The sequence below is a fragment of the Oncorhynchus nerka genome, linkage group LG1, assembly GCF_034236695.1.
Source record: "Oncorhynchus nerka isolate Pitt River linkage group LG1, Oner_Uvic_2.0, whole genome shotgun sequence".
In the NCBI taxonomy this organism is placed as follows: Eukaryota; Metazoa; Chordata; class Actinopteri; order Salmoniformes; family Salmonidae; genus Oncorhynchus; species Oncorhynchus nerka.
Genome location: NC_088396.1, coordinates 57,829,448 through 57,851,554, shown reverse-complemented (window position 1 = coordinate 57,851,554; position 22,107 = coordinate 57,829,448). Strand labels below are relative to the sequence as shown.

The following is a 22,107-nucleotide window of genomic DNA, read 5'->3' as shown; positions in this document are numbered from 1 at the left end:
TTTCTCCCTGCAGACAGTCACTGAGTCCCAGGTGCTAAAGGAGCTCCTTAAACTTGACCCCCAAAAAACATCTGGGTCAGCTGGTTTAGCCCCTTTCTTCTTTAAGGTTGCTGCCCCTATCATCGCCAAGCCTGTCTCTCCTTTCTTCTTTAAGGTTGCTGCCCCTATCATCGCCAAGCCTGTCTCTCCTTTCTTCTTTAAGGTTGCTGCCCCCATCAACGCCAAGCCTGTCTCTCCTTTCTTCTTTAAGGTTGCTGCCCCCATCATCGCCAAGCCTGTCTCCCCTTTCTTCTTTAAGGTTGCTGCCCCTATCACCACCAAGCCTGTCTCTCCTTTCTTCTTTAAGGTTGCTGCCCCCCTATCATCGCCAAGCCTGTCTCCCCTTTCTTCTTTAAGGTTTCTGCCCCTATCACCACCAAGCCTGTCTCTCCTTTCTTCTTTAAGGTTGCTGCCCCCCTATCATCGCCAAGCCTGTCTCCCCTTTCTTCTTTAAGGTTGCTGCCCCCATCATCGCCAAGCCTGTCTCCCCTTTCTTCTTTAAGGTTGCTGCCCCCATCATCGCCAAGCCTGTCTCCCCTTTCTTCTTTAAGGTTGCTGCCCCCATCATCGCCAAGCCTGTCTCCCCTTTCTTCTTTAAGGTTGCTGCCCCCATCATCGCCAAGCCTGTCTCCCCTTTCTTCTTTAAGGTTGCTGCCCCCATCATCGCCAAGCCTGTCTCCCCTTTCTTCTTTAAGGTTGCTGCCCCCATCATCGCCAAGCCTATCTCCAACCCTTTTAACTTGTCTCTCCTTTCTGGGGAGGTTCCCATTGCTTGGAAGGCAGCCACGGTTTGTCCTTTATTTAAAGGGGAGATCAAGCTGATCCTAATTGTTATAGGCCTATTTCTATTTTTCCCTGTTTATCAAAAGTGTTGGAAAAACTTGTCAATAATCAACTGACTGGTTTTCTCGATGTCTGTAGTATTATCTCTGGTATGCAATCTGGTTTCCACTCAGGTTATGTATGTGTCACTGCAACCTTAAAGGTCCTCAATGATGTCACCATTGCCCTTGAGTTTAAGCAATGTTGTGCTGCTATTTTTATTGACTTGGCCAAAGCTTTTGATACGGTAGACCATTCCATTCTTGTGGGCCGACTAAGAAGTATTGGTGTCTCTGAGGGGTCTTTGGCCTGGTTTGCTAACTACCTCTCTGAGGGCAGTATATAAAGTCAGAAAATCTGCTGTCTCAGCCACTGCCTGTCACCAAGGGAGTACCCCAAGACTCAATCCTAGGCCCCACGCTCTTCTCAATTTACATCAACAACATAGCTCAGGCCGTAGGAAGCTCATCCATTTTGATATGCAGATGATACAGTCTTATACTCAGCTGGCCCCTCCCCAGATGTTGTGTTAAACGCTCTACAACAAAGCTTTCTTATTGTTCAACAAGCTTTCTCTGCCCTTAACCTTGTTCTGAACACCTCCTAAACAAAGGTCATGTGGTTTGGTAAGAAGAATGTCCCTCTTCCCACAGGTGTGATTACTACCTCTGAGGGTTTAGAGCCTGAGGTAGTCACCTCATACAAGTACATGGGAGTATGGCTAGACGGTACACTGTCCTTCTGTCAGCACATATCAAAGCTGCAGGCTAAGGTTAAATCTAGACTTGGTTTCTTCTATTGTAATCGCTCCTCTTTCACCTCAGCTGCCAAACTAAGACCATCCTACCCATGCTAGATTACAGAGACGTAATGTATAGATCAGCAGGTAGGGGTCCTCTCGAGCGGCTACATGTTCTTTACCATTCCACCATCAGATTTGCCTCCAATGCTCCTTACAGGACACATCACTGCTCTCTATACTCCTCTGTAAACTGGTTATCTCTTTATACCCGTCGCAAGACCCACTGGTTGATGCTTATTTATGAATCCCTCTTAGGCCTCACTCCCCCCTATCTGGGATATCTACTGCAGCCCTCATCCTCCACATACAACACCTGTTCACTCCCCCCTATCTGAGATATCTACTGCAGCCCTCATCCTCCACATACAACACCCGTTCTGCCAGTCACATTCTGTTAAAGGTTCCCAAAGCACACACATCCCTGGGTCGCTCCTCTTTTCAGTTTGCTGCAGTTAGCGACTGGAACGACCTGCAACAATCTCTTCATTCAAAGACTCAATCATGGACACTTACTGACAGTTGTGGCTGCTTTACGTGATGTATTGTAGTCTCTACCTTCTTGCCCTTTGTGCTGTTGTCTGGGCCCAATAATGTACCCTATTTGGTGCCTGCTACCATGTTGTGTTGCTGCCATGTTGTGTTGCTACCATGTTGTGTTGCTACCATGTTGTCATGTAGTATTGCTACCATGTTGTTGTCTTAGGTCTCTCTTTATGTAGTGTTGTGGTGTCTCTCTTGTCGTGATGTGTGTTTTGTCCTATATTTATATTTTTAATCCCTGTCCCCGTCCCCGCAGGAGGCCTTTTGGTAGGCCGTCATTGTATAGAAGAATTTGTTCTTAACTGACTTACATTTTTTAACTTATGAATGATGGGACACTGAAGTTGATGAGACAAGGCCCATGAAGATCTCCTCCACCGCAGGAGCCCGAGGGGGGCGAAAACCGGACAGGAAGATCTCCTCCACAGCAGGAGCCCGAGGGGGGCGCAAAACCGGACAGGAAGATCTCCTCCACCTCAGGAGCCCGAGGGGGGTGCAAAACCGGACAGGAAGATCACGTCTGTGACTCAACCCACTCAAGTGATGCACCCCTCCTAGGGACTGCATGGAAGAGCACTAGTAAGCCAGTGACTCAGCCCCTGTAATAGGGTCAGAGGCAGAGAAGGGAGCCGACCAGGCAGAGACAGCAAGGGCAGTTCATCGCTCCAGTGCCTTTCCGTTCACCTTCACACCCCTGGGCCAGACTACACTCAATCATAGGACCTACTGAAGAGACGAGTTCAGTAAAGACTTAAAGGTCGATACAGATTCTGCGTCTCTCACATGGGTAGGCAGATCATTCCATAAAAATGGAGCTCTAGAGGAGAAAGCCCTGCCTTCAGCTGTTTGCTTAGAAATTCGAGGGACAATTAGGAGGCCTGCGTCTTGTGACCGTAGCGTACGTGTAGGTATGTACGGCAGGACCAAATCGGAGAGACAGGTAGGAGCAAGCCCATGTAATGCTTTGTAGGTTAGCAGTAAAACCTTGAAATCAGCCCTAGCCTTATATCCAATAAGTGGATTGGAAGGAATCAGTGACCGTGGCTTTATGGTCCCAAATCTGGTATTAAGGGGCTCTTTTCCAAGTTCAAAACATTCAATATTGGCCATACTGTCAATATGAAGCATGCTTTGTGCCGTGCTCAAAACAACTGTTAACTCAGAACTGCGAAAACGTGAGTTCAGTGAGTTCAAGACAACTGGGAAGTCAGGAATAAACGAGCTCCGACTGGGAAAATACGTGTTGAACGGTCATCCAACTCAGAATTGTAAATCTGGCTTCTTTCTAGAGCTACGACCTGAAGATCAACGACGCCATCATGATTCGACCTTGTTTTTTCCCCCGAGTTCCCAGTTGTTTTGAAATAAATCCAGAGAATACCAGACTTTAATGACAACATTTCCCCACGAAGGACCACCATGCCACCTTCCTGTTCAAGTGAGCACAGCACAACAAGGTGAGTCCAAAAATGTATTATGCTGCTGTATAAATGGTGTAATATGCAAGGGAGATATGTATACTGTAGCTAAGAAATCAATACTAAGTGTATGTTGTGTAGTAAGCTGTTAGTAGCCCATGTGCCTCACCCTAATAATTTGGTCTATTTTCACCTCTTAATTTCACCTACTGTTCTGACTTGGTGGTGCACATGTAGCCTATAACCTGTTTTAGAGAAGTGAAATCATTGAATATTGTAAGAGCTTTCATTGTCTGCTTATATGACACCTTTATTTATCCTATGGTTCTGACTTGGTGTACTGAGAGAATACTGTAAGAACGGCCCATTTTCTGAATTCTGTCGCTGTACGTTTTCAAAAGTGCTAAACAAATAGTTATATTGTCTACGTCCGTACGTCATGTCTTTATCAAAATTACGGATTTGCCTCTTATCATCTCAATTGTCATTAGAAACCATATTTGTTTAAGCAAGTCAGCCATATCAGCTATGTTTTTTTAAAAGGCATTAAATTAGTCTGCTGATAGACAGGTGTAGCAGTGGTAAGATGTTGGGACAGCTTTATACAGGCCCTAACAGTTTGTGGTCACCGTTATAGTGAAATTCATGTATTTTTTTGTGTTGTTCAGTGGTTTTGCTGGCATTTATCCCACTTATTTTATTTTTTGTCCCACCAAGATTGATATGCTAAAATCGCCACTGCCCGCTTCATATTTATTCATACTATGTTCCAGTTTCTTCCTTTTTCCCTTGTCCGCCATCTTCATCACATCCGCAGTCCTTCAACGCAGTCCTCCCCTCTCCCAGGCTGTGGATTAGTGTTTTCATCGTAGTTCCATATCTACACGGGATTGGCCAGGACAGCGGTGGAGGGGCGGGGTTAATGCTATTCTGGAATACAGTTTACGACGCCCATCTGGAATCCCACACCCAGGGTTGCCATATCCGCAGTTTTCAGTCAAATCGGGCTACTTTGAAAACGATGTTGCGGTTGAAAATGTATTGTTAACGGGTTGCCGGTTTTTGGGCTACTAAGTTGCACCGCGGCTGCCATGGCGTTTCTCAGGCAGGAGCAGGCTGTTGCTGAGTGAGTGGGTGGTGGGGAGGGCCGGAGGGGTGTGTGTGTCTTGTTAGTGGACAGCAGCATGTAGTTTAGTCCACTATTGGCTAAATTGCTTGCTATTTAACTTGTCATAATGCGCAAGTGGACATTTTGAAATGGAGGTTTTGTTACTCCCTGTCGTGCTTCTGTGATGAGGAAAAGTACTCAATGAAATTGACATTAAATGTGGAGAATGATACATTTGCATCTGTTGGCCATCAAGTAGCCTATTTATATTCCATAGTAGGCTACCACTTGATTCATGGGTTGATGTTGAAATGACTATATAACTGGAGTCCTTGCAAATCAATTTGTGCCACTTGTGTAGCCTACCTGGAGCTGTCAAACACATTTAATAAATAGCCTGTAACTTCAGTGTATTGTTGTTGTAGTCTTGTTTAGTTCATTAAATTGGCAGTTATTAAAGCTCTATCACAGATTGACAGTAACAGTCAGTCAGATTAGGCTAAAGGTTTAAAAAAATAAGCTCTGGCTGTTGTTGACAAGCACATTTGGTTCATTTGCATATTAGTATTTAATTCAGTGATTGAAATGATGACCACAGCCTCAGTAGTCTGTTCCAGCTGGCTATTGGGAAACACAAGTACTTCTTACCTCGAAATCGCCAAACTATTCATGTTGAATGAATGACTCTGTTCATTTGAGCTAAGCAAGCTGCTGAAATCATCTTGTCAAGGCTACTGTAGACTATCTGATATGAGATGTAGACCTATCAGGGGCTACAGGTTAAATACAGGCTAAATACATCTAACTAAGCAAAGTTGAATTACAATCATAAACCCAGATTTTAGTATGTAGCCTATGCCTATTGAAATGAAAATGGGCCATTTCTAACTGTTTGTAGTCTTAACATCTGGCACATATTAATGGCACAATTGCCAGAAAATAGCCTAACATTTGGGTTTTTTTATTCATCAAAATGTTTCTTTCTCAGAGATTTCCTCTGTCCAACTTTCCTCATTCAAACTCTTTTGTCAGATGTATCTATAGTTTTGCACATGCGTAAAATGGATTTATTTACAATTATAAACTTGGTTTGAGCCATGAATGCTGATTGGACAAAACCCGTGGTATATCAGACCGTATACAATGGGTATGACAAAAAAACGACTTTTACATTGGTAACCAGTTTATAATAGCAATAAGGCACCCTGGGGGGTTGTGGTACATGGCCAATATATGGCTGTATCCAGGCACTCCACGTTGTGTCATGTTAAGAACAAATTTTATTTGTCACATGGGCCGAATACAACAGGTGTAGTAGACCTTACAGTGAACTGCTGAATACAACAGGTGTAGTAGACCTTACAGTGAAATGCTGAATACAACAGGTGTAGTAGACCTCACAGTGAAATGCTGAATACAACAGGTGTAGTAGACCTTACAGTGAAATGCTGAATACAACAGGTGTAGTAGACCTCACAGTGAATACAACAGGTGTAGTAGACCTCACAGTGAAATGCTGAATACAACAGGTGTAGTAGACCTTACAGTGAAATGCTGAATACAACAGGTGTAGGTAGACCTCACAGTGAAATGCTGAATACAACAGGTGTAGTAGACCTTACAGTGAAATGCTGAATACAACAGGTGTAGACCTTACAGTGAAATGCTGAATACAACAGGTGTAGTAGACCTTACAGTGAAATGCTGAATACAACAGGTGTAGTAGACCTTACAGTGAAATGCTGAATACAACAGGTGTAGTAGACCTTACAGTGAAATGCTGAATACAACAGGTGTAGTAGACCTCACAGTGAAATGCTGAATACGACAGGTGTAGTAGACCTTACAGTGAAATGCTGAATACAACAGGTGTAGTAGACCTCACAGTGAAATGCTGAATACAACAGGTGTAGTAGACCTCACAGTGAAATGCTGAATACAACAGGTGTAGTAGACCTTACAGTGAAATGCTGAATACAACAGCTAGACCTTACAGTGAAATGCTGAATACAACAGCTAGACCTTACAGTGAAATGCTGAATACAACAGCTAGACCTTACAGTGAAATGCTGAATACAACAGGTGTAGTAGACCTCACAGTGAAATGCTGAATACAACAGGTGTAGTAGACCTTACAGTGAAATGCTGAATACAACAGGTGTAGTAGACCTTACAGTGAAATGCTGAATACAACAGGTGTAGTAGACCTCACAGTGAAATGCTGACTTACAATATACAGGGGGTACCGGTACAGAGTCAATGTGGAGGCTATATACAGGGGGTACCGGTACAGAGTCAATGTGGAGGCTATATACAGGGGGTACCGGTACAGAGTCAATGTGGAGGCTATATACAGGGGGTACCGGTACAGAGTCAATGTGGAGACTATATACAGGGGGTACCGGTACAGAGTCAATGTGGAGGCTATATACAGGGGGTACCGGTACAGAGTCAATGTGGAGACTATATACAGGGGGTACCGGTACAGAGTCAATGTGGAGACTATATACAGGGGGTACTGGTACAGAGTCAATGTGGAGGCTATATACAGGGGGTACCGGTACAGAGTCAATGTGGAGACTATATACAGGGGGTACCGGTACAGAGTCAATGTGGAGGCTGTATACAGGGGGTACCGGTACAGAGTCAATGTGGAGGCTGTATACAGGGGGTACCGGTACAGAGTCAATGTGGAGGCTATATACAGGGGGTACCGGTACAGAGTCAATGTGGAGGCTGTATACAGGTAGTACCGGTACAGAGTCCATGTGGAGGCTATATACAGGGGGTACCAGTACAGAGTCAATGTGGAGGCTATATACAGGGGGTACTGGTACAGAGTCAATGTGGAGGCTGTATACAGGTAGTACCGGTACAGAGTCAATGTGGAGGCTATATACAGGGGGTACCGGTACAGAGTCAATGTGGAGGCTATATACAGGGGGTACCGGTACAGAGTCAATGTGGAGGCTATATACAGGGGGTACCGGTACAGAGTCAATGTGGAGGCTGTATACAGGTAGTACCGGTACAGAGTCAATGTGGAGGCTATATACAGGGGGTACCAGTACAGAGTCCATGTGGAGGCTATATACAGGGGGTACTGGTACAATGTGGAGGCTATATACAGGGGGTACCGGTACAGAGTCAGTGTGGAGGCTATATACAGGGGGTACCGGTACAGAGTCCATGTGGAGGCTATATACAGGGGGTACCGGTACAGAGTCCATGTGGAGGCTATATACAGGGGGTACCGGTACAGAGTCAATGTGGAGACTATATACAGGGGGTACTGGTACAATGTGGAGGCTATATACAGGGTGTACCGGTACAGAGTCAATGTGGAGGCTATATACAGGGGGTACCGGTACAATGTGGAAGCTATATACAGGGGGTACCGGTACAGAGTCAATGTGGAGACTATATACAGGGGGTACCGGTACAGAGTCAATGTGGAGGCTATATACAGGGGGTACCGGTACAGAGTCAATGTGGAGGCTATATACAGGGGGTACCGGTACAGAGTCAATGTGGAGATTATATACAGGGGGTACCGGTACAGAGTCAATGTGGAGGCTATATACAGGGGGTACCGGTACAGAGTCAATGTGGAGGGTATATACAGGGGGTACCGGTACAGAGTCAATGTGGAGGCTATATACAGGGTGTACCGGTACAGAGTCAATGTGGAGGCTATATACAGGGGGTACCGGTACAGAGTCAATGTGGAGGCTATATACAGTGTAGGAGGCAATGTAAGTAGTCTGGGTAGCCATTTGACTAGATGTTCAGGAGTCTTATGGCTTTGGGGTAGAATCTGTTTAGAAGCCTCTTGGACCTAGACTTGGTGCTCCGGTACCGCTTGCCATACGGTAGCAGAGAGAAGAGTCTATGACTAGGGTGGCTGGAGTCTTTGACCATTTTTAGGGCCTTCCTCTGACACCGCCTGGTATAGAGGTCCTGGATTGCAGGAAGCTTGGCCCCAGTGATGTACTGGGCTGTTCACACTACCCTCTGTAGCGCCTTGCGGTCGGAGGCCAAGCAGTTGCCGTACTAGGCAGTAATGTAACCAGTCAGGATGCTCTCGATGGTGCAGCTGTAGAACCTTTATAGGATTTGAATATCCATGCCAAATCTTTTCAGTCTCCTGAGGGGGAATAGGTTTTGTCATGCCCTGTTCACGACTGTCTTGGTGTGCTTTGACCATGTTAGTTTGTTGGTGATGTGGACACTAAGGAACTTGAAGCTCTCAACCTGCTCCACTACAGCCCATTCGATGAGATTGGGAGCATGCACTGTCCTCCTTTTCCTGTAGTCCACAATCACAAGTCTTGATCACATTGAGGGAGAGATTGTTATCCTGGCACCACACAGCCAGGTCTCTGACCTTCTCCCTTAATGCTGTCTCGTCGTTGTCGGTGATCAGGCCTACCACTGTTGTGTCATCGGCAAACTTAATGATGGTGTTGGAGTAGTCATGAGTGAACATGGAGTACAGGAGGGGACTGAGCACACACCCCTGAGGGGCCCCCGTGGCTGATGTGTTGTTACCTACCCTTACCACCAGGGGGCGGCCCGTCAAGAAGTCCAGGATCCAGTTGCAGAGGGAGGTGTTAAGTCCCAGGGTCCTTAGCTTAGTGATGAGCTTTTAGTTCACTATGGTGTTGAACATTGAGCTGTAGTCAATGAATAGCATTCTCACGTAAGTGTTCCTTTTGTCCAGGTGGATAAAGTGCAGTGTGGAGTGCAATAGAGATTGCATCATCTGTGGATCTGTTGGGCGGTATGCAAATTGGAGTGGTTCTAGGGTTTCTGGGATAATAGTGTTGATGTGAGCCATGACCAGCCTTTCAAAACACTTCATGGCTAGAGATGTGAGTGCTACGTGTCGGTTGTCATTTAGGTAGGTTACCTTCGTGTTCTTGGGCACAGGCACTATGGTGGTCGGAATGAAACTAGTTGGTATTACAGACTCAGAGAGGGAGAGGTTAAAAATGTCAGTTAAGACACTTGCCATTTGGTCAGCGAATGCTAGGAGTTCACATCCTGATAATCTGTATGGCCCTGTGGCCTTGTGATTGTTGACCTGTTCAAAGGTTCATTGGTTGCAGAGAGCTTGATTACACAGTCATCCGGAACAGCTGATGCTCTCATGCATGTTTCAGTGTTACTTGCCTCGAAGTGAGCATAGAAGAAATTTAGCTCATCTGGCAGGCTTGTGTCACTGGGCAGCTCTCAGCTATGCTTCCCTTTGTCATCTGTAATAGTTTGCAAGCCAACGCTTGACGGAGCCGGTGTAGTATGATTCAATCTTAGCCCACGCTATGCCTGTTTGATGGAGGAGGACATAGCGGGATTTCTAAGAAGCTTCCGGGTTAGAGTCCCGCTCCTTGAAAGCGGCAGCTCTTGCCTTTAGTTCAGTGAGGATGTTGCCTGTAATCCATGGCTTCTGGTTGGGGTATGTACGTACAGTCACTGTGGGGTCATCGATGCACTTATTGATGAAGCCAGTGACTGATGTGGTGTACTCCTCAATGCCATCGGAAGAATTGCGGAACATATCCCCAGTCTGTGTAAAACAGTCCTGTAGCTTAGCATTTGCTTCATTTGACTGCTTTTTTATTGACCAAGTCACTGGTGCTTCCTGATTTAGTTTTTGCTTGTAAGCCGGAATCAGGAGGATGGTATTATGTTGAGATTTGCCAAATGGAGGGCGAGGGAGAGCTTTGTACGCGTCTCTGTGTGTGTGGAGTAAAGGTGGTCTAGATTTTTTTTCTCTCTGGTTGCACGTTTGGTAAAACTGATTTAAGTTTCCCTGCATTAAAGTCCTTGGCCACTAGGTGTGTGACCTCTGGATGAATGTCTTCCTGTTTGCTTATGGCCGTATACAGCTCATTGAGTGCGGTCTTAGTGCCAGCATCAGTCTGTGGTGGTATGTAGACGGCTACAAAAACTACAGATGAAAACTCTCTAGGTAGATTGCTTGGTCTACAGCTTATCATGAGATACTTTACCTCAGGAGAGCAGAACCTCGACTTCCTTAGATATCGTTCACCAGCGGTTGTTTACAAATATACATAGACAGCCACCCCTTGTCTTACCAGAGGCTGCTGTTCTGTCATGCCGATAGAGTGTATAACCCACCAGCTGTATGTTATGTTCATGTCGTCATCCAGCCACAACTCTGTGAAACATACCGTTTTTAACGTCCCGTTGGTAGGATATATGTGCTTTTAGTTCGTCCAATTTATTATCCAGTGATTGTATGCTGGCCAATGGAACGGATGGCAAAGGCAGATTAGCCACTTGTCAGTGGATCCTCACAAGGCACCCCATCTCTTTCCGCGATGGTGCTGTCCTCGTGTCTTATTGTTTAATCACTCCACGTTGGGTCATGTCCAGAACAGCCCTTAGCACCGTACCCCGTCATGCCTTATTGCTTATTCAGAGCAGTCAAATTAGTTCAATCATCCACTGATAGAAAATTATCTGGGCAGTTTAATAAGGGCAAATTATATTTTCTCTTGCGACATAATCAAATTAGTTTATTAAGTCATGTCTTAGTTCGCAATAATTATTATTTTGACGTAAACCAAATTTTGCGTTACAAGTTACGTCGGTAATTACAAGTTACGATATTCCTTCTTTATTGGCTCGGTAAAATTATGGGATAATTGTTTATTGTATAAATGTGGCAACTCCTCTCTTCCCGTGGAAAAAAATATGTTTATTTTTAGTCCTTTTGTGCTGGTTTTGTACAGTCAATGGGATACAAATGTTGTGGTCCTGGCAACCCTGTCTACATCGGTGAACAGCGTAGTGGTGTGGAACCAACGTCTATCGAAGGGGTGTCGGATAAAATAACTACACACGAAAATAACACAACTACTATACCTCAGTTTCGGTGGTAAACCATTTTAAGGTAAGGCATATTGTCTTTGAGTGTAAATGCAAACGTTTTCCACGCCGCGGGTATTTGTTTAGACAGAAGAACAGATATCTGGGTGTGATGTGATTTAAATGGAAAACATTGCCCCTTACGTTAGTTTCTCCGCTACCATTTAATGCTGATACAATCTACTGTAAACCTTTTTTGTCTGATGCATTGATGCATAATGTGGCCTCCATGTTGAAAATGTACTTATGTTGTAATGGTGGGTTTTCACGGCTCCATCGTTGTCAAAGCCGTGGTGAGGTTACATTAGTACATTGGTAGGGTAAACGTGATCCACTGCAGAAAATGGTGTCGACGCGGACAACCCTTTTATTCACTAAATTATATGAAATTTAGTTTTCTATGCCTATATACATTTGCAATGGTATTGTCAATGTGCATATAAATCGATACGAAAAATAAATGTATTCAATTAAATAATGCAGTAACATGAAGTGTAACCTAACCCCAGTGTTATTACTGGATGCATTACAATGGCAGAAATATATTCGAAGCATTCCTAAAATTCTGACTGTTTCTTTCCTTTGTACAATTCTGTCAGTGCTTTCCTTCTGGGAATACCTGCTCTCACACAGAATGGACACATGTAGGCAGCATTGTTTCCCAAGTGATCATTAGTCCCAGGCCAGTCAGGAGGTAAGGCCCAGAGAGGTGTCCCAGTCAGGCGGTAAGGCCCAGAGAGGTGTCCCAGTCAGGCGGTAAGGCCCAGAGAGGTGTCCCAGTCAGGCGGTAAGGCCCAGAGAGGTGTCCCAGCCCCAGTCAGGAGGTAAGGCCCAGAGAGGTGTCTTTCCCCTTAGTCAGTCAGTATGGCCCAGGCGGAGGCCCAGCCCAGTGGGGATAACAGCCCCCAGCTCATCTCCCTCCAGTCGGAGAGGTCAGAGGCATCAGGGAACCACGCAGAGGTGGGCTCCGCCAACCGGAGGAAGAGGAGGAGGAAGGAGCCCAGACCTGAGTCCATCATTGTGTATCGCTCAGACAATGAGAGGGGGCCCGGGGAGGAGCAGGTGGGAGAGGAGGGAGGTGCTGAGAGGAGCACCGAGGAGGGGGCCAAGTTCCTCAACACACCCACCGGCGAAGGTGAGACATCAGTGGTACGGTACGACAGGTGTATCGTTGGGTTGTTTCCATAACATAGCAGATATCTGACATGTCTGTTTAGCTGCCTCGGCCCTCTGATAGCAAGCCATTCTGAAATGTATTTGGTGAACTGTGCTGTGTATGTTTTTGTATTCTGTCTTACTAGTGTCATCATGTTGTTGTTGTTGTTTATCTCCAGGAGGCTGGACTTTACTAGTGTCATAATGTTGTTGTTGTTTGTCTCCAGGAGGCTGGAGCTTACTAGTGTCATCATGTTGTTGTTTATCTCCAGGAGGCTGGACTTTACTAGTGTCATAATGTTGTTGTTTATCTCCAGGAGGTTGGAGCTTACTAGTGTCATCATGTTGTTGTTGTTTGTCTCCAGGAGGTTGGAGCTTACTAGTGTCATCATGTTGTTGTTTATCTCCAGGAGGCTGGAGCTTACTAGTGTCATCATGTTGTTGTTGTTGTTTACCTCCAGGAGGCTGGAGCTTACTAGTGTCATCATGTTGTTTATCTCCAGGAGGCTGGAGCTTACTAGTGTCATCATGTTGTTGTTGTTTACCTCCAGGAGGCTGGAGCTTACTAGTGTCATCATGTTGTTGTTTATCTCCAGGAGGCTGGAACTTACTAGTGTCATCATGTTGTTGTTGTTGTTTACCTCCAGGAGGCTGGAGCTTACTAGTGTCATCATGTTGTTGTATATCTCCAGGAGGCTGGAGCTTTCTAGTGTCATCATGTTGTTGTTGTTGTTTATCTCCAGGAGGCTGGAGCTTACTAGTGATAAGAGCGTCTGCTAAATGACTTAAATGTAAATGTAAATGTAGTGTCATCATGTTGTTTATCTCCAGGAGGCTGGAACTTACTAGTGTCATCATGTTGTTGTTGTTGTTTACCTCCAGGAGGCTGGAGCTTACTAGTGTCATCATGTTGTTGTTTATCTCCAGGAGGCTGGAGCTTACTAGTGTCATCATGTTGTTGTTGTTTATCTCCAGGAGGTTGGAGCTTACTAGTGTCATCATGTTGTTGTTGTTTATCTCCAGGAGGCTGGAGCTTACTAGTGTCATCATGTTGTTGTTGTTTATCTCCAGGAGGTTGGAGCTTACTAGTGTCATGTTGTTGTTGTTTATCTCCAGGAGGCTCGACTTTACTAGTGTCATAATGTTGTTGTTGTTTGTCTCCAGGAAGTTGGAGCTTACTAGTGTCATCATTTTGTTGTTGTTGTTTACCTCCAGGAGTTTGGAGCTTACTAGTGTCATCATGTTGTTGTTGTTGTTTACCTCCAGGAGGCTGGAGCTTACTAGTGTCATCATGTTGTTGTTGTTTGTCTCCAGGAGGCTGTAGGTTACTAGTGTCATAATGTTGTTGTCTATCTCCAGGAGGCTGGAGCTTACTAGTATCATCATGTTGTTGTTGTTATTTATCTCCAGGAGGCTGGAGCTTACTAGTGTCATCATGTTGTTGTTGTTGTTTATCTCCAGGAGGCTGGCGCTTACTAGTGTCATCATGTTGCTGTTGTTTATCTCCAGGAGGCTGGCGCTTACTAGTGTCATCATGTTGCTGTTGTTGTTTATCTCCAGGAGGCTGGCGCTTACTAGTGTCATCATGTTGCTGTTGTTTGTCTCCAGGAGGCTGGAGCTTACTAGTGTCATCATGTTGTTGTTGTTTATCTCCAGGAGGCTGGAGCTTACTAATGTCATCATCTTGTTGTTGTTTGTCTCCAGGAGGCTGGAGCTTACTAGTGTCATCATGTTGTTGTTTACCTCCAGGAGGCTGGAACTTACTAGTGTCATCATCTTGTTGTTGTTTGTCTCCAGGAGGCTGGCACTTGCTAGTGTCATAATGTTGTTGTTGTTTGTCTCCAGGAGGCTGGCGCTTGCTAGTGTCATAATGTTGTTGTTGTTGTTTGTCTCCAGGAGGCTGGAGCTTGCTAGTGTCATAATGTTGTTGTTGTTTGTCTCCAGAAGGTTGGAGCTTACTAGTGTCATCATGTTGTTGTTGTTGTTTACCTCCAGGAGGCTGGAGCTTACTAGTGTCATCATGTTGTTGTTTATCTCCAGGAGGCTGGAGCTTACTAGTGTCATCATGTTGTTGTTGTTTATCTCCAGGAGGTTGGAGCTTACTAGTGTCATCATGTTGTTGTTGTTTATCTCCAGGAGGCTGGAGCTTACTAGTGTCATCATGTTGTTGTTGTTTATCTCCAGGAGGTTGGAGCTTACTAGTGTCATGTTGTTGTTGTTTATCTCCAGGAGGCTCGACTTTACTAGTGTCATAATGTTGTTGTTGTTTGTCTCCAGGAAGTTGGAGCTTACTAGTGTCATCATTTTGTTGTTGTTGTTTACCTCCAGGAGTTTGGAGCTTACTAGTGTCATCATGTTGTTGTTGCCTCCAGGAGGCTGGAGCTTACTAGTGTCATCATGTTGTTGTTGTTTGTCTCCAGGAGGCTGTAGGTTACTAGTGTCATAATGTTGTTGTCTATCTCCAGGAGGCTGGAGCTTACTAGTATCATCATGTTGTTGTTGTTATTTATCTCCAGGAGGCTGGAGCTTACTAGTGTCATCATGTTGTTGTTGTTGTTTATCTCCAGGAGGCTGGCGCTTACTAGTGTCATCATGTTGCTGTTGTTTATCTCCAGGAGGCTGGCGCTTACTAGTGTCATCATGTTGCTGTTGTTGTTTATCTCCAGGAGGCTGGCGCTTACTAGTGTCATCATGTTGCTGTTTTGTCTCCAGGAGGCTGGAGCTTACTAGTGTCATCATGTTGTTGTTGTTTATCTCCAGGAGGCTGGAGCTTACTAATGTCATCATCTTGTTGTTGTTTGTCTCCAGGAGGCTGGAGCTTACTAGTGTCATCATGTTGTTGTTTACCTCCAGGAGGCTGGAACTTACTAGTGTCATCATCTTGTTGTTGTTTGTCTCCAGGAGGCTGGCACTTGCTAGTGTCATAATGTTGTTGTTGTTTGTCTCCAGGAGGCTGGCGCTTGCTAGTGTCATAATGTTGTTGTTGTTGTTTGTCTCCAGGAGGCTGGAGCTTGCTAGTGTCATAATGTTGTTGTTGTTTGTCTCCAGAAGGTTGGAGCTTACTAGTGTCATCATGTTGTTGTTGTTATTTATCTCCAGGAGGCTGGAGCTTACTAGTGACATAATGTTGTTGTTGTTTATCTCCAGGAGGCTGGAGCTTACTACTGTCATCATGTTGTTGTTTGTCTCCAGGAGGCTGGAGCTTACTAGTGTCATCATGTTGTTGTTGTTGTTTATCTCCAGGAGGCTGGAGCTTACTAATGTCATCATCTTGTTGTTGTTTGTCTCCAGGAGGCTGGAGCTTACTAATGTCATCATCTTGTTGTTGTTTGTCTCCAGGAGGCTGGAACTTACTAGTGTCATCATCTTGTTGTTGTTTGTCTCCAGGAGGCTGGCACTTGCTAGTGTCATAATGTTGTTGTTGTTTGTCTCCAGGAGGCTGGCGCTTGCTAGTTTCATCATGTTGTTGTTGTTGTTGTTTGTCTCCAGGAGGCTGGAGCTTGCTAGTGTCATAATGTTGTTGTTGTTGTTTGTCTCCAGGAGGCTGGAGCTTGCTAGTGTCATAATGTTGTTGTTGTTTGTCTCCAGAAGGTTGGAGCTTACTAGTGTCATCATGTTGTTGTTGTTATTTATCTCCAGGAGGCTGGAGCTTACTAGTGACATAATGTTGTTGTTGTTTATCTCCAGGAGGCTGGAGCTTACTAGTGTCATCATGTTGTTGTTTGTCTCCAGGAGGCTGGAGCTTACTAGTGTCATCATGTTGTTGTTGTTTATCTCCAGGAGGCTGGAGCTTACTAATGTCATCATCTTGTTGTTGTTTGTCTCCAGGAGGCTGGAGCTTACTAGTGTCATCATGTTGTTGTTTACCTCCAGGAGGCTGGAACTTACTAGTGTCATCATCTTGTTGTTGTTTGTCTCCAGGAGGCTGGCACTTGCTAGTGTCATAATGTTGTTGTTGTTTGTCTCCAGGAGGCTGGCGCTTGCTAGTTTCATCATGTTGTTGTTGTTGTTGTTTGTCTCCAGGAGGCTGGAGCTTGCTAGTGTCATAATGTTGTTGTTGTTGTTTGTCTCCAGGAGGCTGGAGCTTGCTAGTGTCATAATGTTGTTGTTGTTTGTCTCCAGAAGGTTGGAGCTTACTAGTGTCATCATGTTGTTGTTGTTATTTATCTCCAGGAGGCTGGAGCTTACTAGTGACATAATGTTGTTGTTGTTTATCTCCAGGAGGCTGGAGCTTACTAGTGTCATCATGTTGTTGTTTGTCTCCAGGAGGCTGGAGCTTACTAGTGTCATCATGTTGTTGTTGTTGTTTATCTCCAGGAGGCTGGAGCTTACTAATGGCATAATGTTGTTGTTGTTGTTTATCTCCAGGAGGCTGGAGCTTACTAGTGTCATCATGTTGTTGTTTCTTGTTTATCTCCAGGAGGCTGGAGCTTACTAATGTCATAATGTTGTTGTTGTTTATCTCCAGGAGGCTGGAGCTTACTAGTGTCATCATGTTGTTGTTGTTGTTTATCTCCAGGAGGCTGGAGCTTACTAGTGACATAATGTTGTTGTTGTTGTTTATCTCCAGGAGGCTGGAGCTTACTAATGTCATAATGTTGTTGTTGTTTATCTCCAGGAGGCTGGAGCTTACTAGTGACATAATGTTGTTGTTGTTTTTTATCTCCAGGAGGCTGGAGCTTACTAGTGACATAATGTTGCTGTTGTTTGTCTCCAGGAGGCTGGAGCTTACTAGTGTCATCATGTTGTTGTTGTTGTTTATCTCCAGGAGGCTGGAGCTTACTAATGTCATCATCTTGTTGTTGTTTGTCTCCAGGAGGCTGGCACTTGCTAGTGTCATCATGTTGTTGTTTACCTCCAGGAGGCTGGAACTTACTAGTGCCATCATCTTGTTGTTGTTTGTCTCCAGGAGGCTGGCACTTGCTAGTGTCATAATGTTGTTGTTGTTTGTCTCCAGGAGGCTGGAACTTACTAGTGTCATCATCTTGTTGTTGTTTGTCTCCAGGAGGCTGGCGCTTGCTAGTTTCATCATGTTGTTGTTGTTGTTGTTTGTCTCCAGGAGGCTGGAGCTTGCTAGTGTCATAATGTTGTTGTTGTTGTTTGTCTCCAGGAGGCTGGAGCTTACTAGTGACATAATGTTGTTGTTGTTATTTATCTCCAGGAGGTTGGAGCTTACTAGCGTCATCATGTTGTTGTTGTTATTTATCTCCAGAAGGCTGGAGCTTACTAGTGTCATCATGTTGTTGTTTGTCTCCAGGAGGCTGGAGCTTACTAGTGTCATCATGTTGTTTATCTCCAGGAGGCTGGAGCTTACTAGTGTCATCATGTTGTTGTTTGTCTCCAGGAGGCTGGAGCTTACTAGTGTCATCATGTTGTTGTTTACCTCCAGGGGGCTGGAACTTACTAGTGTCATAATGTTGTTGTTGTTGTTTATCTCCAGGAGGCTGGAGCGACAGGAGCATGCCCCCAGACAGCCGTTATGTGACCTTGACCGGCACCATCACCAGGGGGAAGAAGAAGGGTCAGGTGGTAGACATCCACGTTACTCTAACAGAAAGAGAACTCCGGGACATGGCCCTCTCTAAAGAACGTCTGGACGCTGAGTGTGAGAGGGGGCAGGGCTCCAAGTGTTCCTGTGGCTTGGGGTTCTTTCAGGGCCCTCATGTGATCCTCTGGAGCCTATTGTGTGCTCCTCTGGTGTTCCTTATCGCCTTCATCACGTCGTTTTACTATGGAACGCTCACCTGGTACAACGTGTTCCTGGTCTACAACGAGGAGAGAACATTCTGGCACAAGATTACCATCTGCCCCTTCCTCATCATTTTCTACCCCATGCTGATCATGCCCATGGCCCTGTCCCTGGCTCTGTACTCCACCCTGGCGCAGGTCTCCTGGGTCTTTAGTGAGTGGTGGCTGTCTGTCCGCGACCTGGAGAAGGGGTTTTGTGGCTGGGCGTGTGGGAAGCTGGGGCTGGAGGACTGTTCTCCATATAGTATCGTGGAGCTGTTGGACTCTGACAACTTCTCAGGAAGCATGCAAGGGAATAACAAGGCCCCCGGCGAGGATGCTCAGACGTCCTCTGTGTGAGACTGGGTTGTAATTCACTTGGAAGCAAACGGGTCGAAACAGGCTAGAACTACCTGAACTTATCCGTTAATAAGAAACACTTTTTGCAATGGTGTACCCACTAATGAATATAACTCTGGACTGGCATCTTGGACACAAACACACAAACTGGCATAGTTGTCATACTTTCAAATTTTTCGATACCATCAAAAAAGCCGGGTTATTGTTTTAACTTACACTTCTTACTAATTTATCTAACCTCGCATTCTTACTTGGTTGTTATTGAAGTGAACTCTGTGTTTACTGGGCCAATCACCATGTTGTTATGTTTAAAATGGTCTTATTTATTTGAATATTTCAACCACTAGCTAGTTTAGTTGTAAGTGTTGTCAATGGATGTTTTGTATCACAGGATGGGCTATTAAAATATGTTTAAATTAAATATACTGCAACATGAGGGTCGCTACAATACTGCCTAAAGTTTACTGTAGGGAGGATCAAACACAAGACCTATCTATCAAACATACTGATAGATTTCTGTTGAAAAACTGTTGCACTGAAATCCTCGATAGGACAGGCAGGAAGTGACCTTTCATATCTAATGTACTGTACCCGCATGAAGTAATACTTGACCTTTCTCTCTTTCGGGTTGAAGAGATCACATTTTAAACTGGGTGGCAGGGTGGAAGGAACTCTGGGGCGTTCATTCAGCAGACAAGAATGTAGAATTAAGATTTGAAGGATTTAAAAGGATTTTGGTCAGTACCTCTGTTCTCTATATAAAGGTTTTACCTGTGTGTGTGTGTGTGTTTGTTGCTCACCATGAGATAAAATGTATGGAAATAAAACCTGAATCATTTTCACAGTTCAACAGTGGGGTCATTTTGTCACGTTTTATCGTTCTATCTTTATGATGATTAGGTACCACTACATGACCAAAAGTTTGTGGACCCCTGCTCGTTTAACATCTCATGGACCCCTGCTCGTTTAACATCCCATGGACCCCTGCTCGTTTAACATCTCATGGACCCCTGCTCGTTTAACATCTCATGGACCCCTGCTCGTTTAGCATCTCATGGACCCCTGCTCGTTTAACATCTCATGGACCCCTACTCGTTTAACATCTCATGGACCCCTGCTCGTTTAACATCTCATGGACCCCTGCTCGTTTAACATCTCATGGACCCCTGCTCGTTTAACATCTCATGGACCCCTGCTCGTTTAACATCTCATGGACCCCTGCTCGTTTAACATCTCATGGACCCCTGCTCGTTTAACATCTCATGGACCCCTGCTCGCTTAACATCTCATGGACCCCTGCTCGTTTAACATCTCATGGACCCCTGCTCGTTTAACATCTCATGGACCCCTGCTCGTTTAGCATCTCATGGACCCCTGCTCGTTTAACATCTCATGGACCCCTGCTCGTTAACATCTCATGGACCCCTGCTCGCTTAACATCTCATGGACCCCTGCTCGTTTAGCATCTCATGGACCCCTACTCGTTTAACATCCCATGAACCCCTGCTCGTTTAACATCTCATGGACCCCTGCTCGTTTAACATCTCATGGACCCCTGCTCGTTTAACATCCCATGAACCCCTGCTCGTTTAACATCTCATGGACCCCTGCTCGTTTAACATCTCATGGACCCCTGCTCGTTTAACATCTCATGGAACCCTGCTCGTTTAACATCTCATGGACCCCTGCTCGTTTAACATCCCATGAACCCCTGCTCGTTTAACATCTCATGGACCCCTGCTCGTTTAACATCTCATGGACCCCTGCTCGTTTAACATCTCATGGACCCCTGCTCGTTTAACATCCCATGAACCCGTGCTCGTTTAACATCCCATGAACCCCTGCTCGTTTAACATCTCATGGACCCCTGCTTGTTTAACCTATCATTCCATATAAATTACAATACTAAAAGTATATACACTAAAAGTATATTACAAGGCTAAAAGTATGTGGACACCTGTTCGTTTAACATCTCATTCCAAAATTATGGGTATTAATATGGAGTTGGTCCGTCCTTTGCTGCTATAACAGCCTCCACTCTTCTGGGAAGGCTTTTCACTAGATGTTGGAACATTACTGCTATAATAGCGTCCACTCTTCTGGGAAGGCTTTCCACTAGATGTTGGAACATTGCTGCTATAACAGCCTCCACACTTCTGGGAAGGCTTTCCACTAGATGTTGGAACAGCCTCCACTCTTCTGGGAAGGCTTTCCACTAGATGTTGGAACATTGCTGCTATAACAGCCGCCACTCTTCTGGGAAGGCTTTCCACTCGATGTTGGAACATTGCTGCTATACCAGCCTCCACTCTTCTGGGAAGGCTTTCCACTCGATGTTGGAACATTGCTGCTGTAACAACCTCCACTCTTCTGGGAAGGCTTTCCACTCGATGTTGGAACATTGCTGCTATAACAGCCTCCACTCTTCTGGGAAGGCTTTCCACTAGATGAAGGAACATTGCTGCAGGGACTTGCTTCCGTTCTGCCATGAGCATTAGTGAGGTCGGGCACTGATGTTGGGAGATTAGGCCCGGCTCGCAGTCTGCGCTCCAATTCATCCCAGAGGTGTTCTATTCGGTTGAGGTCAGGGCTCTGTGCAGGTGAGTCAAGTTCTTCCACACCGATCTCGACAAACCATTTCTGTATGGACCTTGCCTTGTGCACTGGGGCATTGTCATGCTGAAACCTCCCACAAACTGTTGCCACAAAGTTGGAAGCACAGAATCATCTAGAATGTCACGTTAAGATTTCCCTTCACTGGAACTAAGGGGCCCGAACCATGAAAAACAGCCCCAGACAATTTTCCCTCCTCCACCAAACTTTACAGTTGGCATTATGCATTGGGTCAGGTAGCGTTCTCTGGCATCTGCCATTCCCCGATTCGTCCGTCGGACTGCCAGATGGTGAAGCGCAATTCATCACTAAGGATAAAGCGTTTCTACTGCTCCAGAGTCCAATGGCGATGAGCTTTACCCCACTCCAGCCGACGCTTGGCATTGCGAATGGTGATCTTAGGCTTGTGTGCGCCTGCTTGACCATGGAAACCCATTTGGTTAACTCTTGAGCTTCCTCGGGTCTCCACCGAACTAGGTAAATCCGCTTTTAGTTTTAAAGCAACTCATTGCTAGAACCAACTACAAAACACATTACAATTGGATGTTCTGGTGCCGCTTGGGCAATTTAAATATTGATTGAGGAATGTAATAGTTTTTCTTGAATAGTTGTGTTGTTATTTGACT

At 45.3% G+C, this 22,107-nt stretch overlaps 1 protein-coding gene across 1 annotated transcript; it reads left to right on the top strand.

Annotated features, from left to right (window-relative positions):
- Positions 1-11,505: 11,505 nt before the first annotated feature.
- On the top strand, positions 11,506-19,718 carry tmem169b (transmembrane protein 169b). Its single transcript, XM_065019760.1, has 3 exons — positions 11,506-11,651; positions 12,226-12,761; positions 18,222-19,718. The coding sequence occupies exons 2-3, from the start codon at positions 12,491-12,493 to the stop codon at positions 18,866-18,868; spliced, it is 918 nt and encodes a 305-aa protein (XP_064875832.1). The 5' UTR covers positions 11,506-11,651; positions 12,226-12,490; the 3' UTR covers positions 18,869-19,718.
- Positions 19,719-22,107: the final 2,389 nt, after the last annotated feature.